Source organism: Apium graveolens, chromosome 4 (genome assembly GCF_009905375.1).
Source record: "Apium graveolens cultivar Ventura chromosome 4, ASM990537v1, whole genome shotgun sequence".
Lineage (NCBI taxonomy): Eukaryota > Viridiplantae > Streptophyta > Magnoliopsida > Apiales > Apiaceae > Apium > Apium graveolens.
Window position 1 is genome coordinate 190,646,899 of NC_133650.1, and position 26,192 is coordinate 190,673,090.

General features: G+C 35.3%; 1 protein-coding gene and 1 non-coding gene across 4 annotated transcripts; both read left to right on the plus strand.

Annotated features, from left to right (window-relative positions):
• The first annotated feature begins 12,272 nt into the window (after positions 1-12,272).
• On the plus strand, positions 12,273-12,377 carry LOC141722931 (small nucleolar RNA R71). The gene has a single exon (XR_012575928.1). It is a non-coding gene; the product is annotated as a small nucleolar RNA R71 (small nucleolar RNA).
• Positions 12,378-18,386: 6,009 nt separating this feature from the next.
• Positions 18,387-22,266, plus strand: LOC141720500 (G-type lectin S-receptor-like serine/threonine-protein kinase At4g27290). 3 transcript variants are annotated; one of them, XM_074522937.1, is made up of 7 exons: positions 18,387-19,979; positions 20,073-20,201; positions 20,402-20,532; positions 20,886-21,096; positions 21,215-21,452; positions 21,571-21,721; positions 21,800-22,266. In XM_074522937.1, the coding sequence occupies exons 1-7, from the start codon at positions 18,653-18,655 to the stop codon at positions 22,097-22,099; spliced, it is 2,487 nt and encodes an 828-aa protein (XP_074379038.1). In that variant the 5' UTR covers positions 18,387-18,652; the 3' UTR covers positions 22,100-22,266. The 3 variants fall into 3 exon arrangements, with proteins under 3 accessions (XP_074379038.1, XP_074379040.1, XP_074379041.1); XM_074522939.1 differs by lacking the exon at positions 20,073-20,201; XM_074522940.1 differs by lacking the exon at positions 21,571-21,721 and having other exon boundaries at positions 21,800-21,938.
• The last annotated feature ends 3,926 nt before the right edge of the window (positions 22,267-26,192 follow it).

Genomic DNA, 26,192 nt, shown 5'->3' on the forward strand with positions numbered 1-26,192 from the left:
TTCACAAACTCTCAAACACAACTCTTATTCTCGAGTGGTGTGAGGCCCAGGTTCCCTACTCCCGAGGCTGAGGAGGAGTACAAGAGGCTTGTCGCGAAGTCTATTGCTAAGGAGAGAGGTTTCCTGCCATCTGGGAATGATGGTAAGCTTTTGGAGATGATCTTGGAGATAGGTTGGGTTCCTTTTTATGAGGCACCAACTACTGTGCCTATGAGTGTGGTTCGCGAGTTCTATGTGAACGCCAAGGCCGAGAAGAATGGCTTCATTATGGAGTATAGTGCAGAGGATATCAGGACTATGATTGAGTAGCCTACGAGGAAGGTGGGGCAGGATACCTGGAATGATAACACTCCAGAGGACTTTGCTCTGGATCTTATTGTTGCTACCCTGTGCCGGTCCGACACACATTGGAAGATCAAGAGGGGCACAGTCGCCGAGTATTCTACATTCCCGGCGTCCGGCATGAACAGGTTTGCCCGTGCATGGAACGCTTTTATATGTGCTAATATCATGCCATCTTCGCATGTGCATGAGGTTACTGTGGAGCGTGCACGTCTGCTATGGGGCATTCTGCAGGGTGATTATGTAGATTTGGGGATGGTGATATACCAGGGGATTCTGAGGTTCTTGAGGGGGAGCACTATGGGGTCTATTCTGTATGCGTCAGGGGTGACAAAGTTGTGCGTGGCCGTTGGTGTGTATTGGCCCGCACATGAGCAGTTGCAGATTCTGAGTGCTCCGATTGATAGTACTACTTTGGCTACGATGCAGGAATGGGATGGAGGAAAGCCCGATCTGAAGGGGCTTGGGTATTCTTTTGACCACCTAACTGGTGGGAGGCCAGCTGCTGGTCAGACGAGCAGGACAGCATGGAGATCTCAGTTAGGAGATGAAGGAGGACCATCGCAGCAGCAACAGGAGGCAGCAAGAGTGGACATGGGAGTTGGTTTAAGCTCGACGTAGTATAGGCATCTTGCAAGGAGGATGGATGCGATGCACGACATCCATAGTCTTTTGCACACGATCTCACCCAGGCACTTGGGACTGCATTTAGGGCCACCTAAGTTGACATTCAGTGGCCAGTTTTTGGTGAGGACTCTGTGTATCCGTCTCCTAACACACCTGACACTCCACCCCTTGTGGGTAAAGATTCTGATTCAGGGTAGGTTTGCCTGATTCCTTACTATTACCTTCACCGAGGACAGTGAATACTTTAAGTTTTGGGGTAGTAGTTGAAGGAATATATTTTTGTGAGTCTCATATAGTTGCATGTTCATGATAATTTAGTTCATATAGTTTGCATATTTTTCCATGTAGTTTTTTTATTTATTTTGGTAGTTTTATGATAATTTGTTCATGTAGTTTCATGCATTTACATTATAACATGATCCCTTAGATAATTTTCCCGATTGACTTGAGATATTGATACTAGTGTAGTGATGTCGTATTTAGTGATGTTGAGTCTTATTGGATGGATTTGCATGCTACAGACACTTATATTTCACTAAGTCTTATAGGTTGCTAGAGTACTAGATCATGGTCATGGTTTGTTGATTTGTCGAGGTTTAATCGCTTGTTTATATTTAGAATTCAGGGTATTCCCTTAATAATAAAAGACATGGATATTTAAAAATTGGAGAAATTGGATTTCATTGCTAGTTGTGTGGCTAGGTGTCAAATGGCTAGTAGCCGGCTCATATTTTTATGAGTAGTCTAGGGTTGAATGAGATGGAGCGAAACGCACTCATTCAGAAATTGTGAAAAAAACAAGAAAAGAGAAAAAAAAAGAAAAAAAAAAGAAAAAGCGTTATGTATAATTGATCACGACTGGGATCTTTAGTACTCGAGGTATTAAGTTCTTAGGGGACTTTGTGCCTAGTGACCTAAGGCTTTTATGGTCTGGGATCCGCTAACCTAACGCTCGCTACATGGGTGCTATTGTATAAGTCTTTTGTGGACCTCACTCATTGCACGATCAGATAAGCATACTTGTGTTGTTTTGTTATGAATAAAAGCATGAATCCGTATAAAACTCCAATATAAGAATTGAAGTGTTATAAGTTATTTTGAGTCTAGCTTTTTATTTTATTTATAACCTTGTGATTGCCTTGATGAGTAGTGAGTCATGATTATTGATCTAGTTGCGATAGTATATCTGTAAGCATCTTCACACACGCACGTCTCTAGTTTATAAGTTGATTTGTATGATTTGATTGATCTTCATGCGAGTAACTGCATTTGTTGATATGTTGCTTGTTGGTTGGTTGAGTTATTCTATTGGGGATCCTTGCATTCATATAGTTGCATTCATGCATTATTTTTGTTTCTTTTTCTTTGAGTCTATTTATGCTTGAGGACAAGCATCGATTCAAGTTTCACTATGCCATAAGTGGGCTATTGTAATGCCTAAATGGTGTTACAATAGGCCCCAAAAGCGTTACAATAGGTCTATTGTAACACCAGGGGACGTTACGTATACGAGCATTATAATAGACACCCTAATGTAACACTTCACTGATCTATTGTAACAGAGAGGAAAACGTTACAATAGGCACCTACTGTAACACTAAAAGGCCCAAATATAACACAAAATGAGTGATACAATAGCTTGATCAAGATTGCATAAGTGGGACCCACAAGGTTGGGTCCCACAACCTATTGTAACAGTCTGTTTTATCTATTGTAACACCATTTTTTTTCTAATTAAGCAACACTACCATATGTAATATAGCACTATATGTAAACATATATTACACTAGAATAGTCAAATGTAACAATCCCATATATAATTAATAAAATATCAAATTTGCATACATGAGTCTCAATTTTTCAAACCAAACTATTAAATAACAGTCCCAATCTCCAAACCATACCACTACATAAGAGTCTCATCTCTAACTCCAACAACTACAACATAAAATCCAAGCTATCCTTGGATAGGAAAAAACTAATCGTTGACTATCCTTTGATATGAAATTATACAAAATAACCAGGCAGGGAAGCACTTTTTGCCCTTCTACACTTTCTTGATCCGAATACAAAATAACCAGCAGAGAGCTACTTGTTCTCCCTCATTCACCATTCCTTGCTCCTGTACACAAGTCACACCAAATTGCATAAGAATTAATACAAAATGCATTTTGGACTTAGACAGGGGAAATGAGGATTTTGCAATAGATGCTAGCTACGTGAATTATATTAAAATATACTAAAAGAAAAACAAGTAAGAATCACACACAAAACTTATTTAATTTGGAAGAGGCTACCTACTTGGCAAGTCCTTCCTCCAACCTGTAGACATATCTTTCTTTCAAGGTCTCTAGGAACTTAACATCTTGGTCAGCCAGATAGCCCCAGTAAAAAAAATAATGACTCTCTTACCAGCAAGTTGAGAGAACAGATGAGGTTCAATCAAATTCAATGTCTAAATCCATGCTACGATGGAAAGATTTATAAAACTTAAAAACCATTGCAAGACCTACAGTATATGAATAAGTACGCTGTAGTGATGATACATTCTATGACTTAGACTTATTTGTGAATGTAGCAAAAGATCAGAATACACAATTTACTTGTTTTATCTCCTTCCCCGTTAAGTAATAGGCATATTCTTAAAATGGTCCAGCTTTTCTTTCCTGGGACTTTATTTTGTATATGAGGATATGGTAAAATTCACATTTAGTTGCCTTGTGCAAATCAGATGAAAAAATGATAAGAACAAAAGACAGAGAAGAAACTAGGAAAGGTTTCTCTAAATGGAAAAGACTATCATCTTATTTTACATACCTTTTTTTAGGAAACAGTTAAGGTCACGCGAAGGTGATTGTCCCATGATACAACAGGCATTAAATTATCATACCCCTTCAATATAAAATAAGAAAACAAGTATCAAAAGGTAATGACTGCAACATCGGCTAAATATGTCCTGGTGGAGACAACTTCTTGATTGTTTGTTACGTTAAAAAAATCGAATAAATTGATGCATGCATAGAGAATGTTAAATTTAGAATTTGGAATACCAGGAGAAAAGATAGTAGCTAGTGACCTGAAACATTTGTTCATTATAAACGCCAGGAGAGAACTGCAAAGCTTGAGATCCACCATCATTAAATGCCCAAGTTCTTGCAAGTGTAAGGTTATTTGATACTGCTTCTTGAAATAGAGAAGATACTTTATCCCTTTGAGATGGATCAGAAGCCACAACCATTAGCCAATACGTATTAAATCCATTTGCATAGTAATAGCTGCCGTTCAGTATAAAGTGCACTCCATTGTTGTTAATGAACTCATTGTCTGCTGAAACCTTAATATTTTTTCCATGCTGATCAAACAAGAACAGAACCAACAGTAGGTGGAGACCCCAGTTCCTCATCTCTCTTTAGCTGCATGAAGAAAGCATTAAGATAAAATCAGTGCTTAATCTTTTTAATAAATAGGGCAAAGTGTGTGCTTAAATATACCAGACAAAACTTACCTAATATATTCTGTTTGTAAATTCAGAGTGGGTAAGATGTACGCAGAATTTACTCAAAAGAAATGGGAGACCGTTTACGTGCGTGTTTATATAATTAAATAATTACATGCGTAGTTGTCAAAATAACATGTATCGGTGTCCATGCAGAAGTTTTATTTCTTTTCGCCTAGAATTGTAGCTAAACCTATCAAAATGACAAGTACTTCTGATGAAAAATTAGTATATTTTGGGAATCAGCTGTAATAATATGGCTACAATGGGACTTTTCCCAGGAGAAAGACAAGCAATCATATACACTGTTAAATTATCTACGTCGCCAGAATAATGCCACATGTACAATTTTAGTACTAATCAATTTCACAAGGAAGCAAAAAAGAAAGTCCTTAAAAGAGTTACGTAAAGCTATTTAGTTCATTGAAAAGATCCTTCTCCTTTTAACATGATAAAATCACAAATGAAGATAGATGCCAAACCTGTTCCATAGCAGCACCAGAATCTACAAGTATAAAACATAAGTCAACAGTAGATGGACTAGACAATTATTTACATTCACAAGGACGTGTCAATCACATGCATATTATTCAACAGTAGAATTAAAATTTAAAACCTTAATCAATAAAAATGATTTTATTATTGCAACATATGCCATTTCCAGCAGATGTATAATTCATACCTGATCTCCGTTGTTTGAGATGAGGTAATCACGTTTTGAGGAGGCCAGGAGCGTATGCAAGGAGGGTTGTCTAGCAGCAACAACATCTTCAGATTTTAGAAAATCTAGCATTTGATTGCAGAATGGATACCTTAAGTTGAAAAGATATTCGTACTCGATAAGTGACTTAGCAAGATTTCATATTTCCTTTGAGGCATGCTTTCGAAGAGCGTTAACTGCTTTTCCAATCTCAGTAGCCTGAAAGCAATAAAGCCAAATTTGGGGCAGCAATAAGAATATATAAACAGTATCATCCGGAAAATATGAGTTGCACGCAGAAAAGTCACCTGTGTTTGAATTTATGCGCGCTTTGACCGAAGCAAGAGAACCTAGAGGCTTTAAAGTTGTGCGGGTGCCACCATAGTACCTCTTCACACATTTCTGCTCCAAAGATCCTCTATTTCCAGCTGCAGCATTATCACAAAGATATAGGAACCAAGGGCTTTCACCTGCGGAAACTGATAATTGATTGCATTTGCTAGTTGAAGCCCTTCAGCCCATTTAATCTGTGTAGGGCTGCCTATTACACTGCATATTTTGTAGATTTCATCTGCTTCACTGCAGAAGAGAAAATAACATAAAAATTTACCAATGACAGATACATAAAAACTTTGAACTATAGTTCAGCAACCAATAATATCTTCAGATGCAACAATATGCTTGCACATAATAGAATATTAAGATCTAGCAAAAAGGCCTTTCAAAAAAAAGAACTAGTAAACAGGTTTCTGGCATCGTAGCTCATTACTTAATCTAATTCGCATGAACTCTAATAAAATAAAAAATCAGTAAACCATCCATATAATTGTAAAGAATTTGCAACCTTGTTTCAGGATGATCTAAATACAATAATTCCCAGTTTACGAGATAAAATGTGCTAGAGCCAGTGTAACTATTTTAAGAAAGCATCCAGAATACAGCCATATTAAGATTGCAACAGAATTTAAGTATCACCTGTATGTTTACTTTAGTCTGAATCAGATAACATGGAATACCTACCAGTAAGAACCGAATTGAGAAGCATAATACCCTGAAATATTTATCAAAACATAAATTACATTTGACAATGTTGCAAAAAGTGCAAATAGCAAGTAATGTGTTATTATATTCTGATAAAAAAAGGGCGGAATAGAATTTTGTGTGTATATGTATGTATAAAAAACAAGGGAAGAAGAGAGAGACAAAGATAATACAAAGGTTAGCTAGCAAACAATATACAAGAGAGAGATAGTACCTGAGAAGCAATTAATTTGTCTAATTGATGTTGAAATGGGGCGACTCTTTCAACTTCGTCACTCTCTGTTATAAATTCGAAGATCTGAAGAAGCCCTGCACACATAAATAGAGAGCGAATAGTTGAAGTTCAGGTAAATATAAGCCCCAATTGAATTCAAAAATGAAGAAACCCATATTTTGAGCTCAAATTCAAAGCCCTAATTTCAAATATCATCCTCATCCCATGAATTAATTGAGATCCTAAACATACGACGAGGTTGTAGAGACAGTGTGATGAGATTGCAGAGAGGCGTCGTGTAGTGTAGTGGTCGGTGAGGTTTGAGAGAGAGAGAGAGAGAAAAAAAAAAGAGTGAGCGAGAAATAATGTTGGGGAGAGAGAGTCTTGAGGACTGAGTTTTGTTTAACTCCAATCAGTCACTTAGGTGGGAAAAATGCTGCCCAATAATTCACCAGTAAAATGTATATTATTTTTTTAAAAAATTCATTTCACTTTTAATTTTAATTATTAAAATATTATTTATTAAATAAAAAATATACAAATAATTTCAGATAAATAGGAAAATAAAAAAGTCTTTGAATTTATTTATAAGAAATTCTAGATTTAAATCATATTATATATTACATTGATCATTCACTAGTAAATCAGAATATAATTTATACTAATTTATGATAATATTTCTATTTTAATATTTCAAAAAATTAAAAAAGTATCTAATGTAACACCAGTTGTTGGTGTTACATGTTGTGCAACACCGGAAATTTACCGCAACACTAGCTTTATAACTATTATAACATTGCAAGAGAGATGTTACAATAGGCCAAAAATCTCTTATCTAATGTAACACTCCTTGTAACACTTGCATTACAGTAGCCCACTTATGGCGTAGTGTTTGGGGGTATGTTGAGTGGCATTTATGACACTTTATTATACTCTAATAAGTTTTGAATTGGTGTATTTGTACTCAAGTTGTTATGTTTTTTAATGTATTTTCTAGTGTTTTTGCATTTCAGGCACTATTCAGGTAATCAGGTGAATTAGCATTGTTTTGGTGCTAATTTGGTGTCCAGGTGGTGTTGGAATAAAATCTAGTGGAAAGCCGGCTCGAAGCAGCAAGATTTAAGAAGAAATCTGAGTTTTTTCCCAGAAGGACGGCGCGCCCGCACTGTGATAGCGCGCGGCCGCGCCGGGGTTCCAAAAATGCAGCATGCCCGCGCTGTAATAGCGCGCGCCCGCGCCGAGGCCGAATTTCAGAATCCTGTTTCTACTATAATTTTAAAAGGGAAGGCTTCTAGATTGTTGAGGGTTGCTATATATATTCATATTAGGTCGTTTTTAATATATATCAAGTAAGAGACGGACCAGAGCGCAAGGAGAAGACAACAAGAGACCTTTAGCACAATTCAACAAAGGCGAAGACGAACTAGTTTATTCTTGTGAATCTTTGTTTTGAGTTGTAACTTGAATGCTTGTTTCTTATTTTGCTGAACCTATACTCTTGTTTGTACTTGGTTTTATTTATTCATATAAAGACTACGTTTGCTATATCATGTTTTTATCGGAACCCACGTTGATGATGAGTCCGATTATGGGCTAATCGTTATTGTGGGGTTCTAACAGATTTATTTATGGATTTCTTTAGTTAAATTGTTTGATGCCTTAGTATGTGGTGATTGTATAAAAACCTAGTATTGGTTTTGCGTATTCGTCTTATGAGCGTCGTGAACTTATGAGATAGTGTGTTAATTCTTAATGAAACGAAAGTGAATTTAAGGATTTAGAACTTGACATGCTAGCATAGGTTCATGTATGTGACATGCATGATTCGTAGGTAATTTTAACCATCTTAATTGCCCTATGTAATCAAGATAGATAACTTGTGCTTAAACCGTTATATTTTCAAATTCAATAGACATATAGGGTCTCAATATAATTGGTGCCTATTCAGCTTCTATCTCTTTTGTGGATGTCTGGTAGAATGGTACTCGTGCAACGAAAGTTGGTGTTTATCAGTTTCGTGTTATCTGATTAGTGTCATCACCATTGCATGCTAAGGTTAAGAATAAAAAGGCTATTGAATGAAGTATTTAATGAAGTTAGAATCCCATGTTTGTCAAATATATAAATTCAGTTAATCTTATTCTCGTAGTTATAATTGTTAGCATAATTCTTAGTTATAAACAATCTAAATTTGTTATAGTCTTAGCATTGGATAATAACCATACATTGTTGCTTAGGTGCATAAATTAGATAGTTAACCAATACAGTCTCTGTGGAAACAAACTAGAAAATATTCAATACTACTTGCGAACTCGTATACTTGCGTGTATTATTAGCGCATGTTTAGCGACTAACACTTTACTGTGATAATAATGGAGCCATCGCGAAGGCTAAAGAACCAAAGTCCCATTCCTGGCCAAAGCATATACTTAGGAGATATCACCTTCTTCGAGAGATTAATGAAAGAGGAGATATACATATATGTAAAGTGCATACTGATGATAATGTTGCAGACCCACTAACTAAGGCTTTGTCGCAGCAAAAGCATGAAGGTCATACTAGTTCCATGGGTATTAGATACATGGGTGATCGGCTCTAGTGCAAGTGGGAGATTGTTAGTGTTTGTGCCCTAGAGATAACACCATTATGTTTATATTATTAAATATTTGGATTATTAATTATGATTCTATAGATTATTCTTTAGTAATTTATTATATCTTTATTTTCTGCGATAAAATGTTAGATTAATAAATGTCCTTGGAATATGATATGTAAATCTATATCTCTAATTACGTGACTTAGATATGAGATTATGAGAATAGTATTGATATTCTTAAAGTTCCATAGGCAAGTATTATTGTTAAGGGACGATAATAAATATATTGAGACTAGTGTGTATGTTGATTGATGATCACATCTCATTGATCATAGGTATGGTAATACTAAAGTCAAAACACAGGAACATGTATCAAATACATGGTGCTGGATTGACCCGTTGTGAGATACTACATGTTTAAAGTGTCATAAGTTAATCTCACAATGATAATGATGTATTGGTCCTTTGACCTGAAATCATTATATTTCTATAGGAGAATTAATATACTTTGATACTATTGAAAGTTATCCTTGACCAGGTAAATAATAAAAGTAGATATTGGGTATATCATGAATCGTATGAGAAATATGAATGATTTAGATGGAATTTAGCCCTCATTTACTAAAGGAGTGATATTATTGGCCTCTTGATTGAGTAAAACTATAAAATGCATGGCCGTGCACAAATACTGATTTGTTTAATAGTTTACTCATTGATCTAGGAAAGAAGGATTAAATGTTAACAGAGGATTACACAATGCATGCCTCGAGTTTGATCTATAATATAAGGTTAAAGGGATTATATTACATTGTACTATTCATGAAAGGTTTAATTAAATGACCAATTATTATTATTACTTGGGGAGCAATGATGTATTACCAGATGCCTCTCATTGTTTATAATTTTGTTATTAGAAAATAAAATTATTGCCAACGTAATAATAACCTAAAGGGTCACACACAAAGAACATTTAAAACAGAGTGTTATTTAAATTATGAATTTAAATATTTTATTGTTTTTAATTCGAATTTAATTATTAAATTAATTAAGTGAGACTTGATTAATTGTATATATATATTAGAATTCGAATTTAATAATAATATAAACCCAAAATCAGAATGGGTCCTTTTAGAAGCCCATTATGATTAGGGTTAGGCCCGAATCTCCTCTCTCCATATATATACATTAAGATGTATATTTTTTTAGGGTTAAGAAGTTAATCACGTTTTTAGAGAAAAACCATAGCAGCTCTACATCTTAGAGAGGCTAGAGAGAGAGAGAGAATGAGGTAACCAGATCGGATAGTACCGGCTCCGGTGATTGTTGGACGATCAGACGTTCGTGTAGATACCTTGGAGAGCAGATCTTCGAAAGGAGGGATATTGTGTTGGTTCATCAAGATCAGAATGTTCATCACAATCAGAAGGAAAGCTTTATTAAGGTAAACATCTATTCTCAATAATCATCCGTTCATTATACATAGATCCTGCGGTAGGGATTCAAAATTTTTGTTTTTTTCATTGCATTTTAATGCTCGAATCCCTAACAATCACTACAGAGTCGATTAACTCTAATTTAAAGCACTCCTCTTCATCAGTAGGGAATTTCACTGTATTGAAGATATTGAAAGTCACGTCATGACCCTGAACCCTCATAGTAAGCTCACCCTTTTGTACATCGATCAGAGTGCGGTCTGTAGTTAGGTATGATCTCCCCAAGATAATGAGAATCTTCTTATCTTCCTCGAAGTCCAGAATGACAAAATCAGCAGGGAAGATGAGTTTATCCACTTTAACTAAGACATCCTCCACTACTCCTCACGGATAAGTGATGGAACGGTCAACCAGTTATAAGGACATGTTTACCGATTTTGGATCAGGCAGACCAAGTTTCTTGAAAACGGACAAGGGCATCAGATTGATGCTAGCTCCCAAGTCACACAAACACTTGTCGAGAGATAGATTGCCAATGGTACACGGTATCATGAAACTTCCTGGATCTTTAAGTTTAGGAGGTAGTTTCTGTTGCACCACATCACTGCACTCTTCCGTTAGAGCAACAGTTTCCAACTCCTCAAGCTTCAACTTCCGAGATAGAATACCCTTCATAAACTTAGCATAGCTCGACATCTGTTCTATAGCTTCTGAGAAAGGTATGTTTATATACAATTACTTGAAAACCTCCAGAAACTTGATAAATTATTTATCGAACTTCTGCTTCTGAAGTCTTTTAGGATATGGAGGAGGCGGATAGACTTGTTTATCTCCTGTATTATCCTTAGGAGTAGTGTTTTCAACATCATTCTTCTTCGGTTCCGCTTCACCATCCTTTTTCTCAGCTGAATCAGCAAAATTGTCAATTTCTGAAATTTGAGAGGGCACGGGCGCGCTCCTTATGGGCGCGGGAACGCTGCCCTTCTGGAAAAAAAAATTAGCTTATTTGTTTTGATGATTTTCAAGGTTAGCGACCTTTCCAGACCTCAAGGTGATTACCTTAAGCTGTTCCTTGACTTCCCTCTTGCCTGGATTAGCTTCAGTATCACTTGGAAGAGTTCCTTGTGGTTGGTTCGACAAGGCGTTAGCAATTTACCCTATTTGATTCTCCAGAGTCATGATCAAAACCGCTTGGCTTTTGCACATAAGCCTCAACTCCTCCAATTCAGTTTTTTCATTCGAGGATGGACCGGCACCTCCGTGAGATTGCTGTTACATCCCCTGTGGCTGACATTGCTTCCTTGGTGCAAACTGTTGTTGAAAACTAGGAGGATTGAATTGCTTATTTCCAAACTGCTGGTATGGCTGTTGTGGATGTTGCATACCACCCTGATTATTTCTCCAGCCGAAGTTAGGATGAATGTGGTTGTTAGGATGATAAGTAGCAGGAACAGGTTACTGCGACCTCTGAAAGTTGCTCACAAAATGAGCTGATTCACTAGATATAGCACATTGCTCCATCGCATGCGATCCTGCACAAAGCTCACAAATACTCATTATCTGTTGAACACCATAGTTGGTCAAAGAATCGACCTTCATAGTCAATGCCTTTAGCTGTATCCACCTCCAGAATTCCTGCTACCTTGCCTTATGGTAGCCTCTGAGTTGGATTCTGATATTCATTCGCATCCATCATCTCAATTAGCTCATAAGCTTCCTCATAGCTCTTAGCCCATAAGGCTCAACCTGAAGCTGCATCGAGCATATGTCTTGACTAAGCTCCCAAACCATTATAAAAGCAATTGATCACCATCCAGTCAGGCATTCTATGATGAGGACACTTCCTAAGCATCTCCTTATAGCGCTCCCAAGCTTCACATAAAGATTCACCCGATTGCTGTGCGAATTGAGTAAGAGCATTCCTGATTGCAGCTGTCTTTGCCATAGGGAAGAATTTAGTAAGGAATTTCTGAGCAAGATCCTCCCAAGTCGCAATAGAACTAACTGGTAGAGAGTGTAACCAACTCTTAAATTTATTCCGCAGAGAGAATGGGAAAAGTCTCAGTTTTACAGCATCTTTAGAAACATTATTGAACTTGAAGGTGTCACAGATCTCGATGACATCCCTAATGTGCATATTGGGATCTTCCGTTGGAGCACCCCCAAACTGGACTGAATTTTATACCATTTTAATCATGCCAGGCTTGATCTCAAAGGTATTAGCTATGATAGTTGGCCTGACAATGCTAGATTGAATGTCATTGATCTTTTGTTGAGAATAATCCATCAACGCTTTCGTTGATGCTGCTGATTCTCCCATTGTAATGATCACTTCTTCTTCAAATTCTTTAACTTCTTCAAGAACTTCTTCTTCCGATTCTTCAACTTCCTTATCTTCTTCAATTGTTTCCTTACGAGACTTAGAATGTGTTCGCATACACGCTCTCTAGAGTACCTGAAACACAACAAAGTAACTGTAGTAAGTAAAGTAATCCGAGTTAGTGAACTTTAACGACCACTGATGTCAAGCACATAAACTAAAAATTAACACCGAGTCCCTAGTAGCGGCGCCAAAAAGTTGTTCACAATAAAACACACGCGAAAATACACGCAAGCGTACACGATCACAAGTAGTATAAGATTTAAGTCAAGTTCGTTCCTACAGAGACTGGTTTAGGTTAAGCTCAGATTATGCACTTATGTAACAGTGTATGATTATCGTTCATAGCTAAGACAAGTAACAAATTTGAGTTGATTAACTACTTAAGAGATTATACTAGCATGCATTAACTAAGAGATTAAAAGTGAATTACTTATATGAGAATAAAACATGAGATTCCAACTTCATTAAATACTTCATTCAAAGTTCATGTCTTTATCAATAGTATGTGATGGTGATGATAACTAATCAGATAACACGAAATTAATATACGATATCTTTCGATATACGTATACCCTACTACTAAGCATCCACAATCAAGATAGAAGTTGAGTAGACACCAATATGCTTAGACCCTATATGTCTATAAGATTTGAAAACATAACGGTTTAAAAACAAGTAATCTATTATGATTACATAGGGTGTGTAAGATGGTTAAAATTACTCCACAAATTATGCATGTCAATTCATACATAAACCTATGCTAGCATGGCAAGTTCTAAACCTCTATATTCATTGTCGCTTCAATAGAGATTAACAAACAATCTTAGATGTTAGCTACGCATCAAAGACAAATAAGCACAAACAAACTAGGAAATCATAAATCACCACACACTAAAGATTTAAAATAATCAACTATTGAAATCCATAAATAAATCCGCTAGAACCCCATGACAACGATTAGTTCATGATCGAACACATCGTCACCATGGGTTCCAATGAAAACATAATAATAAATAAGTTCAGAATACTACGAGATAATATAAAAGTACTAGGGTTTAGAACAAATCAAAAACAAGCATCCAAAAGTATCGCTTAAATCGAAGAATACAAAAGTATGAAACTAAATCTTCTTCTCCTTAGTCGTCTCGTGTGCTCTAGGTCTTCTTAATGTTCTCCCTGGCTTATTTTTTATTAAAAATGACTTCTTTTCTTTATATATAAGCCCCTGGATCACCTGTACCCTCCAAATCTTCAAATTATAACAGAATCAGGATTCTGCAGCTTTGCACTGGCGCGACCGTGCAGCACTGGGGCGCGGCCGCCCTCCTTCTCTGGAAAACATGGCGCGGGCGTCTGACCAAGCGTGGGTGCGCTGACCTTCTGCTGAAATTCTGAATTTTTCTTGTTTTGTGCTCCTTTCTTCGTGCGATCTTTCTCGACTCCATTCTTGACCTCGTATCAACATATTATCATATAAAAAGCTCATTTCCTTCTCCGACTAATGCCTTGTAACAACTAAACACAAAACACATCAAAAATACCAAATACTTGAGTCCAAAATACCAACTTAAGCCGATAAGAAGCGTTCCAAGTGGATATAAATTCCGCTTATCAAGATCCAGTAAGATACTTATTCAATCCTTCGCATGTGACTTGATCAAATTGAATAGTTTGGTATTGAACATATATCTTTATTATACTCTCCAATTTACTTGTATGAAAATAGAATATTTCTTATTTTTTGGAGATTTTCGATGTCAAAGAAGTTTGTATTGGCTTCCATTTTTACCTAATATTCCTACCAACCCAAGTGGTTTGTCAAATTGAATGTTATGTCACTATATGACTATTTGAAATCTCTAAGCCTTTGATAGTTTTTCATCCCTTAGCCGTTGTTCAGCTCTATCTGTTGATAGTGTAATTCATTAACCGTTGAATCTCTCTTTCACTTAAATAGATGTGTACTACATATTTAAAATTACATGACTTCTAGTGAACTACTATATTAATGGCTATCCCGAAAACTCATTAAAAATGTTACAAAACTTATCCATTCATAAACTATCATATCAATGGTTATCCTTTAGTATGACTATCTGTTGATAGTTATATTATGACTTGTATAAATGTATGTTATGTGTTTTGCATATCACCAGAAGTACACATGATTTTAACGAACTCACCAAATTTATAACTAATAGAATACCAATCATAAATTAGAACCTTTATGATTATATAAATTAAACTAACATAATTTAGTGAACTTCTTGATATTGAGATATTTACAAACAAAAGATAAGAGATTTTATTTTTGAAAAATGCTCCTCTAGCCTGAACATATTGAGATCTATTTCCTTCCACTTTTTTTGACTCCCTTTGTCTTATCATTATTCTGATCAATCAATAATTGGAGTGTGTGAAACAGTTCTTCTTCATTCTTGATTTGAGTATCAAGAATGGACCAAAAAAAATTCACAGTTGCATTGTCAGTTATGTCCTCTCAATCTTTCGTTCTAAAGAACCTCATAATTCTCTTCTTATCATTGAACACAAACATCTAAAATGGATATTTGTGAACGTTGTTTCCGGTGTACAAAAGATAAATTCTTCTAGAAGATTTTTTCTAGATAACCCGCCAGCCTTAATTTAGGATTCCCTTATCAGATTGATTCTTTTGAAGAGTATATGTACATTTTCTTTTCATGTTGGAGTGGATCATATCTTAGGGAGGACGTTTGGTTTGTTTTGAGAAAATGAAACAGAATTCGGGAAGGGAATAAAATGAAAAGAAAATGAATGACCCTTATTTGTATTGCCTGTTTGGTTTGTATTTGAAAACCGAAAACGGAAATGGAATGATAATAATATTATTATTTATGAATTTGATTTTTTTCTGACATTTTCAAATCCCACATTATAGATACTCATATTTTTAACAATATCTTTTATTTACATTTTAATAAATTTAATAAAGTTTTTATATAATAATATCATAAATTTTTTAGATAAATTAAATATAAAGTATATAATATAAAATTTAATTATGTATTATTTTATTTTTTGAAATATAATTGCTATAATTTTTTATTTATAAAATTTAAATTATAATAGTAGATGAAAAAAGTATGAAAAAAGGGAAATCAAATACCAAGGTTGGGGTGGGTAATGAGATTAGAGGGATATTATGTAAATAATAAAATAAAAAGAGGGAATTGGACGAACATCTATTATCTATATAATATTGCAACATTGCTTTTTTGGGGAAACATTTAATTCAAAATTACTAATTTACCCTCGTACTTGAATAAATATGGAAAAATATTGTTTGAATGGAGAATTGAACCCATGGCATACTTATAACAAACATATGACTTCAACAAGTTGAGCTAGAGACTCATTTTTTTATATTTTGATAACATTAACTATTGAGTTAAGACTGCTAATTAGCTGATTACAACATAATAATTTTATATTCATGTGTAACATCGGGAAAATATTGTGACTTCAACCAACTGAGCTAGAGGCTCATTTGATTATATTTTGATAACATCAACTATTGAGTTATATACTTCTTTTTTTATTTTGGGTGACTAAACCTATATAATTCAATATTTATACAGGATAAAATTATTCTAAGACTTGGGTAATTAACCGATTACAATATAATAACTTTATACTCATGTGCAACAATGAGATTATAATTATTATTTTTTAATTTATAAATCAAATAAATAATTTCTTGTTCATAATATATTATCATATTAACTTATTGGTAATATTTAATCGTATAATAATAATTTATTAATTATCGAGACTCCGGTAATTAACTCGCTTCGAGATACTAACTTTATACTCGTATAACAACTAAGGGTATAATCAATCTGAGTCGAGTCGAAAACTGTTAGGCTCGAACTCGATTAAAAATGTTCGGGTTCAAGCACGAACTCAAGTTCAACCGAACCTTAAATTTCAAACTCGGATCTCGGGTCATAAAAAGTTCGATAGGCTCAAATTTTTTAGGAGAAACATATAATTCGAAATTACTATTTTGCGTCTGTAATTGAATAAATATGAAAAATATTGTTGGCTTGTAGAATTGAACACGTGACACATATGTCCAAATATGTGCCTTCAATCAATTGAGGTAGAGGTTAATATTATTATAGAATAAAATTATTCTAAGACTTGCGTAATTAGCTCACTACAATATATTAATTTTATACTCATGTACAACAACGAGATTATAATTTTTTTATTTATAAAAAAATTACAACCATTAAATAAATAACTTGTTGATATTATGTTACCATATTAACTTGTTGATAATATATTACCATATAATAATAATTTATTAATTATCGAGACTTGTGTAATTAACTCACTTCAAAATACTAACTTTATAGTTGTGTACAACAACTAAGGCTATAATCAAGCCGAGCCAAGCCGAAAACTTTCAGGCTCGAACTCGATTAAAAATATTCGGGCTCGAGCTCGATTTCAACCGAATCTTAAATCAAGCTTGAAACTCGGGTCGTAAATAGTCCGGTCGCCTCAAGTTCGACTCGAAAGCTTCAATGAATTTCACCAAATATTGACAAAAACTCGAAATATAATAGGTTATGCTCGAAATCACTTCTATTAAATATATAAAATATAAATGAAATATTAAATATATATGTACAAATATATTTATATCAAAAAAAAATATCGGCTCGATAAGACTCGTGAGCCTTATGAGCCGAATAATTTGAAGTTCGAGCTCGACCGTGTTACTATTTTGCCCCCATATTTGATAAATATGATACATAAATATTATAGTATTTTTGGTATCTCCAATTGAAAAAATCATTGAAACTTGATGGAAAACCATTATTTTCAATGGTAAGAGTGCATTCTAAACTTTATATTCGTGGCATAATATAAATTTAAGGATTTTTGTCTTTACATTAGTTCTTGTAACATGAACCACGTAATATTGTATGAAATAACACGAATGTCGTAAAAGTACATTAAAAATAGTAATATTTTTTATAAATAAAGCTATCTCGTGTCTTGTACAAGTAATAAAGCTAATTTTTAATAAAACGGACAAAAATAAAGGAAACGATTTAAATCATTGCCCTTACTCTCTTAAATACCTCCAAACAAATACCCCATAACCCTTCCTTAACAAAAATATCATTTTTTTAACTCAAAGTAAAATTTCATATTAATTCAGATTTAAATCATCACAAGAATTTAAAAATACCTTCAAAGAAATGACCCCGTAGTCCTTCCTTAACAGAAGTACTATTTCTTTAACTCCAATCTAAATTTAAATCATCATCTAAATTAGTTACACGAGAATTTGAAAAAATGTGGCATAAATTTTAATTAATACCCTGTGATAGTCGGTACAATTAATACAAACAAAAGATGCCACGTATTGAGCAGCTTTCCTTGACTGCACTGTTCTTCCGTGTACATGCATAAATGCAGCACTCTTGACTATCACACTATTATATGAATTCAAGTGTAGTACAACATTGATATTCATTCATTCATTAGTATTACAACAGACCCCCACTTTCTGTTTTTTTGTTGGGAAAATATCCCACTTGAACATATTATTTTATTAGATTTTCTAAGAAAATTTTCGAAAAACTAATGAATTTGACAGATTCTACCACGACATATGTCTATGCGTATTGAATAATGATTTTTCTAGCATACACTCATAAATACATATATATATTAAGAAAGCGTCCATTCTAAAAAAGTGTGATAGATGATCAATTAAATTTTTGTATCTAATCTATCCTCACAAGCAGATTAAATAATATGTGTGTATATATAAAACTTTACGATAGAATTAAGAGAAGAGTGACAAGAAGTCCATCAATGGAAGGCACGACTATCATTCTGTTTATATCTTTATTGTACATGTTGATATTCTCCTGTGCAGCAGACACCATAACTGCGGATCAAACTGTTAGTGATGGAAACACCATCATTTCAGCACGCGGAGAGTTCGAAATGGGATTTTTCAGCCCAAAAGGTCGACCTCAGAACCGATATTTTGGTATATGGTACAAGAAAATATCAACTGGAACAGTTATATGGGTGGCTAATAGAGAGACTCCGATTGTTAATAATTCAGGGCTTATAAGGGTCAGTAACAAAGGAATTATGGTAGGTACTAATAACAGCATGATCTGGTCCTCAAATTATTCGACAACGGTGAAGAATCCTGTGGCTCAGTTATTAGACACAGGAAATCTTGTTTTCCGGGATGAAAATGAGCCAGAAAATTTCATTTGGCAAAGTTTTGACTATCCTGTAAATAATCTCTTACCAGGCATGAAGTTTGGTGTGGACTTGGCAAGAGGAATAAACAGGTACTTTACATCGTGGAAAAGCGATGATGATCCAGCTCCAGGAAGTTATTTTCATGAGCTTGATGTTAATGGTTATCCGCAGTTTCTTTTGTGGAAAGATTCAGTTCTGTGGTTTAGAACTGGACCCTTTGTTGGTTCCAGGTATAGTGGCATCCCTAGTTTGAAGCCTAATGATATTTACACTTCTAATTTTTTTATGACTCGGACCCAAATTTATTATATATCCAATCTTGTGAATTCCTCTGAATCGCCTATCACGAGGTTTGTCATAACACCAACTGGCGATTCACTACGCCTGATATGGAATAAACAAAAACAAGAATGGACTGTTTATTTGGCTGCACAAGTTAGTGATTGTGATCGTTATGGATATTGTGGCACATACGGTTTCTGTAACACTTACAAGTCTCCAAGATGTGAATGTATGAAAGGGTTCCACCCCAGTGTCCCAGATAATTGGGCTGATGCAGATTGGTCTGGCGGCTGTTCACGTACTGTTCAGCTGAACTGTGAGCCAGGTGGAGATGGTTTTCTCAAGTATGCGGGCGTGAAATTGCCAGACACGCGATGGTCGTGGTATAACAAGAGTATGAACCTTGAAGAGTGTAGGAGAGCGTGCTTGGGGAATTGCAATTGTACAGCGTACTCAAATACCGATATTAGAAATGGTGGAAGTGGATGCTTGTTATGGTTAGGTGGCTTGATAGATGTCCGGGGCTATTCAGAAGATGGACAAGATCTTTATGTAAGACTGGCTTCCTCGGAAATAAGTAAGTATCATGTTTTAGTTAGGCTACAACTATCAATAGGTAATAGGTGGTTACTTTGATATCTTTCGATAATGATATATTTTTACAACACAGATAAAAACAAAAATTCCAGACAAAGCAAGAAACTGAAGATAGTATTAGTTCCTGTATTTGCCATACTTACATTGCTGCTAAGCCTTTTCCTGTGGTTTGCATATAGAAGAAGAAAACTTAACAGAGCAGGTAATTTTTTTTAGTATTGGTTTCAGGCATTCTTACTTTTGTAGCTTCAGCTAGCCGTCAATTCTTCAATAATTAGTCAGCACGCATCAGTTAACTCTTGTAAATTTTAATCATTCAAATAAAAATGCACATGAATTTTTATGTCATGGTGAAGCATGTGTAGTAATTACCCAAGAACTTACTCCTTGTTGCTTGTTCAGGAAAAGTGAAAGTAAATGCGAGGCAAGATTTGGATCTACCTTTATTTGATGTCTTGCAAATTGCAAATGCCACTGATAATTTCTCATTCACCAATAAGCTAGGCGAAGGTGGATTTGGGAGTGTATACAAGGTGATCCATGACTTGCATACATGTGTATACATCAATTGTTGATCTCCATTATTGCATGAACATAGTTAGCTTTTTAACTTGTGCATATATAGCATTCAACTCGAAAAACAAACTAGTCAATTCGGAATCTTATTGCCTCTGTATGATATAATCTGAGCTGCTGTTAAGCCGCTAAACATCGCGAAAGCAACTCAGCATTTATACAGGTAGTTCATGTAGATGACGAATCTAAATCGGCTAATATATATGTTTCAAGTTTATGCTTAGATATCGTAAATTTTAATTAAATACAGAAACTAACAATGCCTATTTGTCAGAGACAATATTAAAAAATCGCATATACCAATTTGCAGGGGATGTTGGAAGAGGGACAAGAAATAGCAGTGAAGAGGCTCTCAAAGGATTCAAGACAAGGAGTAGATGAATTTATGAATGAAGTTTCATGCATTGCTAAACTTCAGCATAGAAATCTTGTAAGACTTCTCGGGTGCAGCATTGAGGAAGGGGAGAGGCTTTTGATCTATGAATATTTGCCTAATAAAAGTTTAGATTCTTTCATTTTTGGTATGTTCTAAATTATTAAAACTTGTGTATATTTATCTGCACTGTCGTCTTTGAAAATTATGGTTTTAGAAGCAAATAATATCACAAGCAAAAACTGACATGGATGGCAAATGGACAGATAAAGAAATGCGGCAATCATTGAACTGGACTATGCGTTACAATATTATAAATGGCATTGCAAAAGGGTTACTCTATCTTCACCAGGATTCCAGACTCAGGATCATTCATAGAGATCTTAAAGCCAGTAATATTTTGCTGGATCATGAGATGAACCCGAAGATATCAGACTTTGGACTGGCTAGAATATTTGGGGAAAGTGAAACTCAAGCGAGTACAACGAGAGTAGTTGGGACATAGTAAGTAGTTCCTACATGTCTAATATGTTGGACATAGTAAGTGTCCAACAAAATTTTGTGTTATGTTGTTTGGATTAATTGCATAGAAACTGAAAATCACCATTTCTTTACGATATAGCGGATACATGCCCCCTGAGTATGCCATCGATGGAAATTTCTCAGTTAAATCTGATGTGTACAGTTTCGGTGTATTACTATTAGAGATAATAAGTGGAGAAAGTAACAGAGGTTTTGATCATCCAGATACCAACCTTAATCTTATTGGACATGTAAGTTGAGTGGAAATATAGATGTATGATGTTGTTTCTTACCTGACCTCTAAAAATTGACATGAACCAAATTGTCAGGTGTGGAGAAGCTACAATGAAAGCAATCTGAAGGAAGTAGTGGATAGTGGGATGTTGCAGTCAAGTAATGAACATCAAGTGTTTCGAGCTATTGAAATTGGATTATTGTGCGTACAAGAATATCCGGAAGATAGGCCAACCATGTCATCCACTTTCCAGATGCTGACTAGTTATCATGAGTTGCCTAGTCCAAAACAGCCTGGGTTTTTCTCACATAGACGAAAACATCGTCAAACAGAAGATTCATCTAAATCGTCTACCTTGAACACCATTACCGTGTCTTTTGTTGGACCAAGATAATGACATTCTATGTTTTTTTGTTATACTTACTTGGTAGGGGACACCAGCAGCTTGTATTTTAACCCCAGAATTGAAAATAATTTAACAATTATCTTGTAAATGTTTATTAGTAATTCTGTCTACTGTATATGGTTCTATACATTTTAAATAATTTATACTAATCCTTAACAATGTTTAACCGTGTCCTGTTACTATTATTGAGGTACATCGTCTTATCTTCATTATGTTTCTCTTCTAATTTTTATAGTCTCCTTAAACTCACATCATTTGCCACTCTTATCATACAATTAGTCAGGGAGGATCTTCGTAAGGCCTACTTGTTTAAGATCTCTTAAAACCGGTACCAGCCACGCTTCTCTCGTCTAGTCTAAACTGGTATAGAAATGATCACATTTGGATTTTGATTCCAGTTAACCAGTTTTATGATAACACATAGTAATAAAGGTAAACTCAATTGTAAAATTCAAATTATTAATAGCTTAATCTTCCTATCTTGTCATGCCTTGCTATAGTAAGCAATTTAGTGAACCAAACTAAAGCTGTAGCTATACTATATATTTTACAGGATCGAGTGCATACATGTTAAGGGGCACGCTGTAGTATAAGATCAGAATCTTTAGCTTGGTAACTAGTATTGCTGCTAGCAGCAATAAACCTGGTGTAGCCAATGTCCATCGATGTTAATAATCATCTTCCCAAAGGCTTTAAATTGGAAGGCAAAAATTGTGGTTCCATTTCACGTTATTAAGATGAAGCAGCATTGACTCTGCATCTTATGCATTCAAAATCACATGTGAACACCTGTTTTCTCCTCAACTTCAGTTGCTTAAAGCTAACTACCTTAATTACTCAATTGAACAACAGATTGATAAATGGTAACTTGTAGTATTAAAAGAACTGAACATGATTATAAAGAACGTGCTGAGAATTTCTTTTACAAAAAACAGAATACATCAATGATCTCATTGGGAAAGATTCTGAAAGTCATTACTTTCTGGTGTTCCATGCGAAGAGCACAATCATACATAGCCACACCTTTCTACTACACAAAACTCTTCGTACCAGTTTGGTCCACGAAAGTATACAACAACCCCAACTTGTATTTGTACGACTCTTTTATGATGACCAAATAAACAACAATCTAGCTAGTATTACGTTAGTAAGACGTTGAGAGACAACCCCAAAAATATTCTGCATTGATTATGTAGACTGCTGAGATTTAGGCATAGGTTCAACATCCGTCTTTTCGAATATTGATTTGTCCATGGATGTGAGATATACTAGAATTGGTTCCTTAAATAATTCAAATTGGAAAGCTTACTACATTGTTGGAATTGAACAACTAATTCAAATTGGAAAGCTTACTACATTGTTGGAATTGAACAACTAATTCAAATTGGAAAGCTTACTACATTGTTGGAATTGAACAACTGTATCAGACTTCGCAGTAGTGGAATGAAATGAGTAGACCTGGTAATATGGACCAAAAACCGGAGATCGCAAATTAATACCATCCGACGAATATCCGATCCAAAACTCGATATTTTGGATATATCAAACCCGAATCTAAAGTTTTGGCTTTGGATTTGGATTTCAAGGATACCGAATCGATATCCAATCCGAAATCCGATATCCAATCCAAACCCGAAACCCGATCAAAACCCGACATATGTATTATAGATTAGATGTAGTATTTTAGATGTAATACATATAATATACATATTGTTATTGTATTATTTGAGTAATAGTAGATTATTATCAAGATTGTCGACACTTATTCAGTGAATTATAACTTTTTATTTCACAATCAGCTTTTATTATGTAAGATATACTTTGTATATATTTATAAAAAAACTAATTTGTGATGAAATTCTAAATATTATGTTGATACAATTTTGGATACCCGAAAAATACCCGATCTGATTCGAAACCCGACAGATTTGGGTTTGGATAACCCAAAAATATTTGGATTTGGATTTTACAATACCTAATCCGAACCCGACCCGTTGCCATTCCTACAACCATGTAACTAGACCAAACGAAACCAAATTTATAAATATGGACCAACCTAATAATCACATATTTATAAATGGTTTGGATTGGTTTCAGAACCATATATAAACTCTAAAATATGGATCAAAATATGTTATAATCATATTATCCACGTAACTTTTAAAAAAAGTTATAATCATATACATTCAAACAGACTGATAACTTTCACTCTTTCAGTATTTGACTAATTGACCATATACATTTAAACAGACTAATAACGCTAGCAGACGGGCTCTCATCTCTCTTAGAGTTCGGGCTTTCTACGCTAGCAGATGGATTCTCCTCTCTCTCAAAGATTCATGCTCTCATCTCTCTCTCAGAGATCCAAGCTCTCTATGCTAACATACGGGCTCTCCTTTCTTTCAGAGATTCGGGCTCTCTACGCTAGCAGACGGGCTCTCCTCTCTCCCAGAGATTCGGACTCTTTACGCTAACAAACAGGCTCTCCTCTCTCTCTCTTTCTCTCTCTCTCTCTCTCTCTCTCTCTCTCTCTCTCTCTCTCTCTTTCTCACACACACACACACAGAGAGATTCAGGCTCACCTCTCTCTGAAGGAATCGGGCTCTCCGCTCTATCAGAGATTCGGGCTCATCTCTCACTCATGAGTTCGGGCTTCCCCCCCCTCTCTCTCAGAGATTCGGGCTCACATCCCACTCATGAGTTCGGACTCTCCTCTCACTCATAGGTTCAGGCTCCCCCCTTTAAGAAGCTCGACCTCACTTCGCTAACACAAGTTCTGACTCTCATCACGAGCATGATTTAAAAGATGGGTCACGAACACACAATACTTGGGCACACATGAAGACTTGAAGTGTGGTGAGACACCAGCCGGCTCACATGAATACAAATACATAAAGAAAATGCGAAAATGAGAACGAAGTCAGGCTACGATGGCTCACTTCATGACTTTCTTTAGGAGGTAGAAATGTCCCCACCTGGAGGGTTAGTGTGAGCTGAGGTGGGCAGGCCGGTTCGCATCACCTAATCTTAGATGAATGAGATCTTGGATGATGTAGATGCATGCCCACCGCATAAAGGCCTGGCACACGATCGATGGAAAATGCGCGCTAGGCTCATGAGCTTGTATCTAGTGAATATGATAATTTAAGACTCTCTAAATTGCGCGCTCGCGTCGCATGAAAGGGTCATGAGAGCTGGAATAAACTAATGAGGAACTAGCATAACATCAGACAGAGGAGAGACCTGACGGGCTCACCTCTTTACTTTTTTTGAGTAATTCTTGTTGATGGGAGTCAAGGTGACCAGGCCGGCTCGCATCATGCAAATTCTAGCTACATTATGGATAATCACTCATTGGCAATTGAGTTATTCATAAATTTTCAGGGCGGACACAAAATATTCTTATAATTACGGGAAGAAATACGTAAATGCCGCGAAAGCATAGGAGCCGTGTGGGGTAAGTCGGGATTTTCGTGACTAATTGGCTGAATGACTCATTTGGAGATGGGCTTAGGATGCATGGGCCGAAAAACCCTAACCCTAGCCTTGTAACTTGTTCACCAAGAACTATATGAGGTGTTAGGTCCCAATTTGTTTGTAGAAGGGGGGTTGAATGCAAACAATACCGTTTAATCGAATAAAATGCGGAATAAAATTGTGAAACAAAATTCAAGTTAAATAAAACTTTTATTAAACTTGAAAGGTGTTACAACTACGGTATCGGTTACAAGGGATTAATCTCAAATCAATTATTACAAATCTAGAATAAATTTGACATGAACTTTTTCTATTTTTGTAATTAAAAGATCAAATGCTAAATGCGATTTGAAATTAAGTTCTAGGGATTTTAATCCGCTAGATTGATACACAAGAACAAGATAAATATTTCTAGTTGATTGGATTTAACTTTACAATCTAGAAATTTAATCTTGAAGAAAAGCAGATGAAAAATAAAATGTTATGCTTTTGTTTTCTGCTCCTTTTTCTCTTGTGTGTTCTGTTTGATTGGATTCTGTTAGTTGATCAACAAAAGTCTTTTGCTGCTTTTATCAAACACCGAACTGAAAAATGTACTGGCATG

Bases quoted from the DNA above. Each gene is read 5' to 3' on its own strand.
- LOC141720500 (XM_074522937.1), top strand. From the start codon at position 18,653: ATGTGTGTATATATAAAACTTTACGATAGAATTAAGAGAAGAGTGACA. The intron at 19,980-20,072 runs GTAAGTATCATG...TTTACAACACAG, and splicing joins ACTGGCTTCCTCGGAAATAA to ATAAAAACAAAAATTCCAGA. The intron at 21,453-21,570 runs GTAAGTAGTTCC...TTTACGATATAG, and splicing joins ACGAGAGTAGTTGGGACATA to CGGATACATGCCCCCTGAGT.